Consider the following 12,749-nt stretch of genomic DNA (forward strand, 5'->3'; position numbering starts at 1 on the left):
GTGTGTGTGTGTGTGTGTGTGTGTGTGTGTGTGTGTGTGTGTGTGTGTGTGTGTGTGAGCCTGTTTATGTGGTTTATGAGGACACAAATTTGTATAACTACATGGGTATTACACTGGTATTACACTATAAATGTGGTTTATGAGGACATATCAAATGTCCTCATAAATCAAATGGCCTTAAAAACATACTAAATGATGTTTTTTTGAGAAAGTAAATATGCAGAATGTTTCCTGTGATGGGTAGGTTTAGGGGCAGTGTAAGGGGATAGAAAATACGGTTTGTACAGTATAAAAACCATTACGCCTATGGAGAGTCCCTGTAAACCACATAGACCAACATGTGTGTGTGTGTGTGTGGCGGAGAACAGCAGCTCATTCGCATTTAAAGGGACACAAACAAAAACACTGAACACTCAAAAATGTTACCTTTTTAACATGCTATAAAAATTATCTGTGGGGTATTTTGAGCTAAAACACACACACACACACACACTGGGAACATCAGTTACATTTGATACATTTGAAAAGTTGCATTAGAAGACAACAACATTTAGGTGAATGGGAGGGAAATACAAAAATATATTAAACAGTCATTAAATTCAGCTAGTAGTGAGTTAATGGGTTTTAAAGGTGGTTTGATGGCGTTTGTGTTCGCTGCTTTCTGTTAAATTAATTCAATTAAATTGTTAAATTATCCTCAGAATATGTGGAACTGCAAAGTCAGAGATACTGCCCCACTGACTTACACGGACAAAGAGAAGACATTACGGTAATGTAAGTGTAAATAGTGGTGTCTATAAAGTACGGCTTTCTTAAAAAATCAATTTGAGAGTAATTTTCCTTTTACCCTCAGGGAGGATCGATGCTAACCATTTTTCAACCATTCATACGAACAAAAGTATTCACAAAAGAAATGCATGGTGACAAATGTTTATCTATTGGTGAGTGGAAGACGTCCAACTCCCAAAAGGGCCGTTTCGTTGGTTAAACAGGCCTGAAGAGTCTCAGTTATCTGATTCTGAGACACCAGGCAGCTCTTCAATGGCAGGCTTTAGATTTGTTCTTTCATTTGGCCATCACTGCTCATTAACATGCAATTCTCAAGCAAAACCGTCTTCACTGAAGTTGAACATCTCTCTCTTTTTTTTTTTTGTATATTATGATGATTCTCATAATTTTTTCACCAGCTTCCACCCACCAGCGATTAAAATCCCCTTGACATGAGAATCCTGAGCTTTATGTCCACTTCAGTCTCCATGTTCTGTATCAGAACTGCAGGGCTAATCTTAGCTGTGCCATTTAGCTTTGCTCTTCTCCGCATCTTCCAGCGCCGTGCATTATGGGCTGTGAATGCCAAGGTCACGGAGAGGTCACGAAATCCCTCGGAAAAAAAGGAAACGGCAATGTGTTTGCGTGTTTATGTGCATGTTAGTGTTTCAAGGACTGAGAAGCACTGAAGCATGTGCAATGAAAGCAAGCTTGAGACTACGATAGAGAAAAAAGATGACATGTGGACAGCTTTGTCCCTGAGCAGTGCTGGAAATGTGGGAAAATATGAAATATATGTATGCACTATATGCATTTTTTGAGAGAGGAAGCCACTGATATCTTGTACATGTCATGGCCATACTGTATGTCATATATCTAATTCTACTTTATACCTCCTTTAACTTCACATAAAAAGGACTATAATAATTGTACAATAAAGTGTTACCTTTTTATGTCTGTGTCCAACAAGTTACATCTAGTAATAACTATAAATTATGCATAATTACATGCAACAAACTCTACAACAAACCTAAAACCCTATAGTAAGTACTAAGGTTGCAAAGGGGCTGAACATTTCTGGTAGATTTCCAGAAACGTTCCAAATGTTCCTGAAAATTTCCCCAAAATCCTGCAACATTTGCAACTGTAGTAAGTACACATAGTTAATTAATATTGCTCAGTACTCAAACGTATAATTACAACATTACAAGGACACCTTAAAATAAAGTGTAACTCATAAAAGTAATATAATAGTATAAATGCATACACTAACGTTCAGCAAGCATTAAAGGGGTACTTCAGCGCTGGGAAGATGAATCTGTATTTAAACTGGGTCATTAATGTAGTAGAAATGTGAAAATATTTTTTAATTTGGTACCTTCTAGACTGAGAAAAGACAGAAAATGTATTTTTGTCTCATGGGGATGAAAGACTACAATTCCCAGAATGCTTCGCTGCCCTGTGAGGCCATTCCCAAAGCCACCGCTACTGGATTACTGTGACTGAGTTAGAGAAGAAACTACAATTAAAAACTGAACGTGTGTGTTCAATATAACAATCGAGTCGCCGCGAGTATCACAGTACTGAGCACTAACTGCAGGAGTGAGATAAATGAGCTGATGAGCTCTCGTGATGAGCGCTGAGGTAATCGCGACTACACTCGCGGCATACATTCACAACGCATGTTCAGTCTGGCGCGTTTCAGTTCATGCCTTTGCAAGCTTAACTTTCATAGAAATTAATTTGAGAAGTTAGAAGACTTACATTGCTCACCATAGCTCAGTTTAAATGAGTGCCTAGCTGAGCTGTGAGTGTGATCTCCATCCCTCATGCGCGAGTTCAAAACATGTGGAAATGGCTCCCTCTGCTGGCTGGAGTCTTAAGCCTTTGGGCAAACATTCCTCCAATGATGCAAATACCGTCAATTTGCATCATAGGAGGAATTTTTCCAGAAAGAAAATGCATAAATCTCTTGTCTCAGGGGGATATGAGGGGGGGAAGCACAATCATTTGAATATACTCCAGGGTTTCTAATGATACAAAGCCATATGCTAATCGCTGAAGTAACCCTTTAAATTGTTCAAAATTGTCGGTAAAGACATTTATAATTTTCTAAAATAAATGCTGTTTTAATCAAGGAATCTTAAAATAAATATCATGGTCTTATAATCATAAAAGATTCTTAACACTTAACCCGTCAGTGGGTAAATGTACCCATGCACGTGATTGCTGTTTTGGTATGGCTAAAACGCGTGTTATGCCACTGTCTTCACAAAGTAATGTCATGAAATTATTATTTTTAGTCATTAACTATGTTTTTGTCCCGTAAAGCAGGCTTCACTAATCACTTTTTGGTGAAAATGGGCTAAACCAGTCGGCAATGACGAGAATTAGAAGGAAATCTACATATTTGGGTGGGGTAATATTATAATAATCATATATTAAGAGAACCCATGTTATTTAAAATACCCTAAATAGACAATAAAGAGCAATAATAATTCACCACAATGAATGTATGATGCAACGACAGTTTCACCTAATTAATTTTTTGTTTAGTTGTATCATTTATAGTTTGATTAGGAACAAAAACAATACACTTGGGGTAATCATAAAAACTGTTTTATTCATTACATCATAGATTGGAAACAAGTTTTTTTGTGTGGAAACGGACAGACTAATAATAAATAGCAACACAGTAGCAAACAAAACACGATAAAAAATGCACAAAAAAAAGGAATTATTCAAAAGTTTGAAGATATTTAAGAAGGCAAATTTTCATTTGGTCATGTGTTGTGGGACTGTTACAGTAAGTCGACACGTTGTGCAAACACAGCGCGGAAAAATAAAGGAATAAGCTGATGACATTTAGATGCACAATGTACCATACTAATATTTCATGAGGTCATTTGACCATTCTTTCTTTTTCTTTTTTTTTTTTTACTTTGGGTAATAGGCCGTGCTCGTCATGGTCACGTTTTTACCCAGCCGTCCAATCACAGTGGAGAAGGCGGGACAAATACTACACCGACCAATCAACCCACATGTTAATATTAGTTAAAGGTGGGGTAAGTGATATCTGGTAACCGCTGTTGATATTTCAAATCAACAAAACAGACACGCCCCTACCCCCAAAAGGGTCTCGGCCCTATATTGATAGCTCCGCCCCACACATACGTAACCCAGGCAGTGACTACGGCAGAATCTGTGTAACAGGTCGAATATTCAATGAAAAAGTCACCCCTTCCATCACAAAAACACAAACCGTTCTCATGAACAAATAGTACACGAGCCGACAGTCCAGCTAACGACATATTACAATTATGACCGGATGGGTAATAGATGTAAAGATGAAACAAACATTCTGGTATATTAGGAGTATAGTATCTTACCTGTCGGACACATTTTGTGTGCTGACGCTTGAAACCTTGAAACACTGAGGAGATTTAGATGCTCCATAGGGTGTGGAAATGAACGGGTCTTTATCATCGCTGAAGTGAGCGACAGTACGATCGCAAATGGACAAACAAGCGAACATGACACGAGCATATTCAAGCAAAAGCAGCATATATTAGTTCTTTCGTGGCTAATGTCCGTCCTGTGTGACTCGTGTGTTTTGAATAATGATGCGCACTGAGCCTCTCTTCTCACCGTAGACACGCCCCTTACCTGCTGATTGGCTACAAGTTTGTTATTCCACTCGGGCCGAGTCCTTTTTGAAATAACACTTATCCTACCTTTAATATTGGTGGTTATTGCATTTTTATATTCAGTAATATTCTTAAAAATGAGATGATTGTAACACATTAATGCCATGGATTTTCTAGCAATTCGATAGCTGGAAAAACATTGCGCGCCACCAGCTTGAGAGCACCAGACATTTTTTAGCTGGCTTAAAATGCTTTGGTGGATGCACAATAATTAAATGTTTATTGCTAGGCTTATGGCCAACTAGTGTCTTTAAACATTTATGCTAAATACTGGAGCCAAACCTGAGAAAGGAAGTCCAGAAGATTCCTCAGCGTCACGTCATTTGCAGTTGTAACTCAGGGGCGGGATTATGCAAATTATGAATTAGCATGCAAGCACGTCCTATATACGAATTTTTGGAATTAATTAATATACACAGGTTTAACTACTGAATCGTGGTATACAAAGCGTTTGTGAATCCAGAGGAGAATTTTCATAAAGGTTTTAAGCACAAATTACTCTGAACTTGCTGATATAATTACGAACATTTCATGATTGAGACCCAATGACTGTAAGACTTGAATATTTTATTAAATCTGTCGTGGCGGTTCTAGTGTTGATCATCAGATCCTCATATGAGATCTGAAGACTGGAGGAATGATGATAAATTCAGCTTTGATCACAGGAATACATCACACTTTACTATATATTCACATAGAGAACTGATTATTTAAACCGTAATATATTTACTGTGGCCTTGGTGAGCAGAAGAAACCGTTCAAAAAAACTGACTGTGACTTTTCATGGTAGGGCATTGATAAAACATAAAGATGACAATATGCAAGAGTAATTCCTCATACTGTAAATAAAATTATATTCCAAAAAAATACTGACAAACTGATCCACCAAAGCGGTAACAATGGTCAGCTCCATACTGATAAATCTGTGCAAATGGGAAGATTTCCCCTGGAGGTTTGTCAGGTGCAGCCATCCGGTCAATAAAGAGGCGCAGCGTAGAATTGGCTGGATTAGAAATCAGAAATGAACCGGCTGGAGGTTTGAGTTTCACAGCGTGGAGCCTCGTCCATCAGTTTCCAGAGAGCAGCAGTGCCATTAAAAACGCATCGGCCGGTTCCGCTCTGTCTGCACCCTCCCATCTGCAGAGCAAAACCACGAGCTCTCCGGCCGGCCGACGCCAAGATGCTCTCGCAGATACACTCGCTCAAAACATAACCGTGCAGACACACACTGTCCGCTGCCATGCAGTGAGTTTCCCAGCAATCGGCCGTGGATCTCGTCAGCAGGATCAATACTGTGGGCATTAAAGTCCAAGATCTGCCCTGCTCCACAGAGGCCTGTTAATGAGAAATATATATATATAATATAATAGGGTTACTTCAGCGATTAGCATATGGCCTTGAATCAGTATACTCCCCCCCCCCCCCCCATATCCCCCCAAAACAAGAGATTTATGCATTGTATTTATGGAAAAATTACTCTTGACGCAAATAGCGTCAATGTGCATCATTGGAGCAATTTTTGTCCAGAGGCTGAAGACTACAGCCAGCGGAGGGAGATATTTCCTCATGTTTTCAAACCGCGGATGGGTGATGGAGATCACACTCACAGCTCAGCTCAGCTGCAGGCATTCATCTAAACGGAGCTATTAGGAGCAATGGAAGTGTTTTAACTTCTCAAATATATTTCTATGAAAGTTAAGCTTCCGAAGGCATGAACTGAAAACGCTCCAGACTGAACACGCGCTGTGAATGTTTACCTCAGCTTTCATCACGAGAGCTCATTCAGCTCATTGATCACGGTGAATATAATCTGACTCCTGCAGCGTTAGTGCTGTGACACTCGCTCAGCGGCTAAATCACATTATATTGAACACACACCTTCAGTTTTTAGTGTGTTCTCTAACTGAACTGATTTTATGAAGATGATAAGCGATGGGAAAGTGTTTCAGTAGCGGTGGCTTTGGGATGGGCCTCGTAGGGCAGCGAAGCATTCTGGGAATTGTAGTCTTTCATCCCCATGAGACAAAAATACATTTTCTGTCTTTTCTCAGTCTAGAAGGCACCAAATTCAAAAATAATTTCACATTTCTACTACATTAATGACCCAGTTTAAATACAGATTCATCTTCCCAGCGCTGAAGGACTCCTTTAATCTTTAATCTTCTCCCCGTCATTAGTAGACACGCCCCTTACTGCTGATTGGCTTCCAGTTTGTTTTGGTACTTTTATAAAGCATTTTTGCAATATCACTTACCCCACCTTTAAAGCGATAGTACACCCAAAAATGAAAATGTGATGTTTATCTGCTGACACCCAGTGCGTACAACATGTAGGTGTGTTTGTTTCTTCAGTAGAACACAAATAAAGATTTTTAACTCAACCATTGCAGTCTGCCAGTCATAATGCATGTGAATGGGTAACAATTCTATGAGAGTAAAAAAAAACATGTAAATGGCCTCTACTCCAGTAATATTTTGTCTGGTGGAAGACCCACCCACATTTTTATTTATTTTCTTCCGACGCCCATGACTTGAAGTGGAAAGCTAGCATACTGGTAGCACATCATTTTATGCAGATTTGCACAATTAAATTCACTTTGATGGACTTGTCTGATGAATAAGATGAGCTGTGATTGTAGGTTACCGTACCTTTCTGTAAAGATGACTCTTACCTGACCGTTTTATTCACTAGCCTGGCAATTTCTAAAAGTGGCTCTTGAGCTCTGTAATTTGAGCCATGCTGCAGAGAATATTACACGCTTATGAAAAGATAAAGTGGTGGAAATATAATGGTGTATCTGCCTATGTAGTATTTATACTTTGGTACTGCATGATTACCATATTCATTTACGTATATACATTTTACTAGCGTGCACACTATAACCGCGGTGCAATCATCCCTTCCTTCTAGCCCAGGTGTTTGGAGACGTGTTTGAGAGTGAGCAGAAAGTGACGGGATCTGAAGTGTGTGTGTGTGTGTGTGTGTGTACCTGAGGTGTTTCTCTGGCTCTGTTTACACCTTAAAAAAGCATAACTCAGCTCAATATTGCTGCTATATATAGAGTGTCACAGCTGCTTCTGCAGGCTCGGGTTATTTGAGTTTAAACACTGCACAGATGATCCTCCACCTCTGTGTTTCTGTCTCGTTTTCCAGTATAAATATCAGTTCTTAAAGCTGGATACATTTACTGGAGGAGCTGGAGAAAGTTCTGGGGAAAAAAAGAGTTTCTCTTAAAACCAGAACAGATATCTCTCTGTCAGTGGGGTTCCATAAATCATCTCGGTTTCCCTTTTGGATTAAGTTTATTTTTCTGACCCCAATTTTTCTTAAGGATTTTTAATTAAAAGCAAGAAACCTTTTTTCTTTGCAGTGAAGTGACATTTAACTTTGAATGTGCGCTCTTCACATTATCATTTTTCAGGCTGACACATTTTTTTATTTATATATAAAGTTCCATCCATCCATCCATCCATCCATCCATCCATCCATCCATTTTATTGTTCACTCTCTACATATCTCTATCTATCCATCCATCCATCCATCGTTTGTTATCTATCTGTCTGTCCGTCCATCCGTCCCTCTATCATCTATCATTCTATCGTTCCATCTACCCGTCTATCCATCTGTCATTCCATCTCTCCATCCATCCATCTTTCCATCCATCTCTCCGTCCGTCCGTCCGTCCGTCTGTCCGTCCATGCATCCGTCCATCCATCCATCTATCATCTATCATTCTATCGTTCCATCTACCCGTCTATCCATCTGTCATTCCATCTCTCCATCCATCTGTCATTGCATCTCTGCATCCATCCATCCATCTTTCCATCCATCTCTCCATCCATCTCTCCATCCATCCATCCATCCATCCATCCATCCATGCTTCATAGTTGTAATGGTTTTCAGATAGTCTTAATTCTGTTTATTCACTCTTTTTGCCGTGAGATATGACTGGGATAATCTGTTGACCCATTTATTAATCAGATCAGATGTTTATAGTGAAATAGTCGCCCAGATCCCGGTCCTTTCTGGAGATGAAGTGCATTAAATGTGGTTTTGCTTCCAGTATCATCTGTGCATCAAACGGCTTTGAGAAAGCATTGTCGGATGAAGGCAGGCGTTCTTCAGCCATCTCTCTTTCCCCTCGTCTAAAGTGGAGCTGAGAGTGCAAGTGAAAGGACCGTGAAGCGCTGACCTCTTGTTTGAGCTGACTGGATAAATGGCGTTAATTCGGACGCGTTCCTTCTGAGATCCGCAGCGTTTTGAACAAGCTGAGCTGATTATTCTCCTCCGTCAGCACAGGTGCTCCACCTCTTGTTTTTCATTGAGTCTGATTGTAGCCTTTCACCGAACTATTGAACACACTCTCCCTGCTGCGCCGGCACACACATCCCATCATCCATCCCTTCTCCCAAGAATCAACAATCCATCATTAACTATAATTGGTGCTATTACACATTTAATTGCCTGCCAAAATGTCCCTTTCCCCCCTCTCTGGGCGAGCGCCATGAGACGTGATTATTGTCTGCAGTTGGGGAAACCAACTGTTAAAGCCAAATCTTCCTTTTAAAAATCATTTTTTGGAGGAAGGAGATCTTCAAATCTCTTAAAGGGAAGTATGAGGATGTTTCATGCGTCTCTAAACCCGCGACTGACCGACTTCTGTGATAAACAATGTAGATTATTAGGTTGTTTTTTTTAAATGCAGGGATTGAAGCTTTTAGGCTTAAAAAATAACTAAAATGCTGATTAACAAATTCATAATTAATATAATTCATTCTTTTAGTATTAAAGGTGTCATGAACTGGCTTTTTAAAAAAATGTTATACTGTTGTCTGAAGTCTACTAATGACGTTTGTGTGATTTTTACTTTCAAAAAAATCATAACTAATCAGTAATAGGCTATCCTCTACACTGGTTTTGAGGCTCTCTCCAGCGTTCGCTGGGTTCTGATGGGCGTGTCACTGGAGACTTGGAAGTAAACGCCCACGGCTAGGATTGGAGAAGATTTGCATATTTAATGAGCTCAGCTCAGCTGTCAGTTCAGGGAGAGGAGAGAATGAGGGAGAAGCAACCAGAATGATTTTCTCGATCACAGGGCTTGTAAACGTCTTTATCAAACAAACACAATTATTTATTTCTCAACGAACAGTGATTGATTGGACTATTATTTTTATATTACACATAGCCCGCACGATCGGACGGTATAAGCGCTCGCACACACATACACGTTCGGCGGGTGGTGGGTGGGCCTACTGGATTAGATGAGTCGGTGGGCGGGGCTACTGGATTCAATAGGCTTGTTCGACTTCCCCTAGCGATGCGCAGACCGATCAGCGGCTGACTTGAAGCAGTGCATGCCGGTTAGAAATTTTGTCCGACTTGAGACAGCGCCGACGGCACGTGACTGTGACGTATGTCAACAAAGTACCGCGAGAGCGATTCGAGAGCAGCCGGCTGATGCAGCCGCTGCAGATTCTCAAGGGTGGCTGCAGGAGGCTGCTCGAGCTCTGATGACGACACAGCTGATCCACGATTGGCCCGGATTCACCGCATGACAGCGACCACGTGTTTCGTGTTTATTCTAAAACCTTATTTTACACTAATGCTCACAAATCATTTATTTATAACAGTAAAACCTCTTTTCATGTAGTCGCGATGTTATATTGTCATGTTTATCAAACTAAAACTGATAAAAAACGTTGACAACACTTCATTGATAGTGTATTTATATGTTGAACCTTTAATCTTGTCCAAACAGACGCTTTATTAAACAGTACATAAAGTATTGGATGAAAATATCATTTGAAACATCTGTGTATTTAAGAAATCCTGCATTTATTTAACTTCAGCTGTGATAAAGTTTGCAAACGCACCACGAGAAGCAGAAAGTGTCCGACTTCACATCTCCGTTTGCAGCTCCTCCCCGCCTACACTCGGCTACTCTCGCCGATCGCATGCATCCAGCCGCAGCCGTTGTCGAACACACCTAAAGAGTCGGTGGGCGGGGCTACTGGATTAGATGAGTCGGTGGGCGGGGCTACTGCATTCGATGAGTCGGTGGGCGGAGCTACTGGATTAGATGAGTCGGTGGGCGGGGCTACTGCATTCGATGAGTCGGTGGGCGGGGCTACTGCATTAGATGAGTCGGTGGGCGGGGCTACTGGATTAGATGAGTCGGTGGGCGGGGCTACTGCATTCGATGAGTCGGTGGGCGGGGCTACTGCATTCGATGAGTCAGTGGGCGGGGCTACTGGATTAGATGAGTCGGCGGGCGGGGCTACTGGATTAGATGAGTCGGTGGGCGGGGCTACTGGATTAGATGAGTCGGTGGGCGGGGCTACTGGATTAGATGAGTCGGTGGGCGGGGCTACTGGATTAGATGAGTCGGTGGGCGGGGCTACTGGATTAGAGGCGCTATAGAGGTGTGTGATTCGTTGCACACTGACGTCAGTATGAAGCTCACGATCGTTTCTGGGTCTGGTGTCTATAAAAGCTTTTCTTTGACTTGTTTTCAGCTCTGAAAACTTACAGGATATTCTTATATTACCATGACCTTTTATATATATTGTTCTATCGTTCTTTCTATTGTTCTACCTATCAATTGTATTGTAAATCAACCCATATTCTATCCATTCATCATTCTATCCATCCATCGTTCTTTATATATTGTTCTATCTATCTATCTGTCTGTCTGTCGTTCTATTGTTCTATCTATCAATCGTATTGTAAATCAACCCATCTATCGTTCTGTCTATCACAGTGTCTAGACTGTGCTGTAAAGTTCTATCTTTGTGTAGTTTAATATAATAATATCCAAACATCCTTAAAAACAGAAAAATTCTGTATCAAAATGAAAATACCAAGACTTTTCAAAGAATATATCTTGCAACAAATGCAGTGTTCTTAGTCCAGTGGCAGTTTGTTCTTGTCTTTAGCCTTACATAAACACTGATGAAGACATTTTTATGCAGTGCACACTCCCTCCTTTCTCCCTCTCACTCCATCTTGTTGTCATCCCCTTATGTAATTACCCATGTTAATTGCTCACCTCCCTCTCGTCCTGATAACGGAGAAGGCCGCAGAAGTAAGAGCTGTGCTTCCTCTTTCCACCTCAGATGTTTCCTCGTTGAGTGATCCGTCCACACGAGCGTGGGCTCAGCCTGGCGAGAGATGCTCATATTTTACGGCCCTGTTAGCGTTGAGATGTTGCGCTTTGGCTGAGAGCGAGATGATGAGAAGCAGAAGGAGCGATGCTGCCGTCACCTGTTCTGACGGAGGCCAGACGGAGGAGCACAGATGGTGCCTTCTTTCAGCCAATCGTGCTCCAATAAACCTGTGATGGATGGGTCATTATCCCGCCCCAGTCGCAGGCAATAGATTAGCCCAGTTGTTCTGACAGTTTCTACGCTCATGCTATGATATGATATGTAATATCACGTGTTGTAGTATTTAGGGCTTTTTGTGTAGATCGGCAGCCTCTTCAGTATTTTTGTCTTGTTTTCCAGTACAAATATCTGATCATTCTTAAATTGATGCCATAGATTCACCATTCGGATCATTTCTATAACCCAAGTGAAATTTACAGAAGTAAGAAAAAACTGCAGTTAACATGTTCTCATTAGCATATAAACACGAGTGATCTATTACAGTCAATATCTATCTATCTATCTATCTATCTATCTATATATCTATCTATCTATCTATCTATCTATCTATCTATCTATCTATCTATCTATCTATCTATCTATCTATCTATCTATCTATCTATCTATCTATCTATCTATCTATCTATCTATCTATCTATCTATCTATCTATCTATCTGTCTATCTATCTGTCTATCTATCTGTCTATCCGTCCATCCGTCCGTCCGTCTGTCCATCTATCCATCTGTCCATCCGTCTATCTCTGTCTGTCCGTCCGTCCGTCCATCCATCCATCCATCCATCCATCCATCCATCCATCTATCCATCCGTCTATCTATCTGTCCATCCATCTGTCCGTCTGTCCATCCATCCTTTTGTCCGTCCGTCCATCTATCTAGCTATCTATCTATCTATCTCGTCCGTCCATCTATCTATCCGTCTGTCCCTCTGTCCGTCCATCCATCCGTCTGTCTGTCCGTCCATCCATCCATCCATCATCTATCTCTCTGTCCGTCCGTCCGTCTATCTCATCCATCCATCTCGTCCATCCATCTGTCTGTCTGTCTGTCTGTCTGTCCACCCATCCATTATTATATAAAGTTCCATCCATCCATTTTATTGTTCACTCTC

At 40.9% G+C, this 12,749-nt stretch overlaps 1 protein-coding gene across 3 annotated transcripts in view; it reads left to right on the plus strand.

The window, feature by feature from the left end:
- Positions 1-12,749, plus strand: part of samd12 (sterile alpha motif domain containing 12) — a 145,278-nt gene that overhangs the window by 74,314 nt on the left and 58,215 nt on the right. The window contains exons 5-6 of one of the 3 annotated variants that reach the window (XM_067425087.1): positions 702-769; positions 854-1,554. The exons of 1 other annotated variant lie outside the window; for it this stretch is intronic. In XM_067425087.1, the coding sequence (XP_067281188.1) occupies positions 702-769; positions 854-988 (203 nt within the window). In that variant the 3' untranslated portion in view covers positions 989-1,554. Of the gene's footprint in view, positions 1-701; positions 770-853; positions 1,555-12,749 lie in introns of those variants that run through there. One more of the 3 variants, XM_067425086.1, reaches the window with a different exon arrangement.

The sequence above is a fragment of the Pseudorasbora parva genome, chromosome 19 (genome assembly GCF_024679245.1).
Source record: "Pseudorasbora parva isolate DD20220531a chromosome 19, ASM2467924v1, whole genome shotgun sequence".
NCBI classification, from domain to species: domain Eukaryota; kingdom Metazoa; phylum Chordata; class Actinopteri; order Cypriniformes; family Gobionidae; genus Pseudorasbora; species Pseudorasbora parva.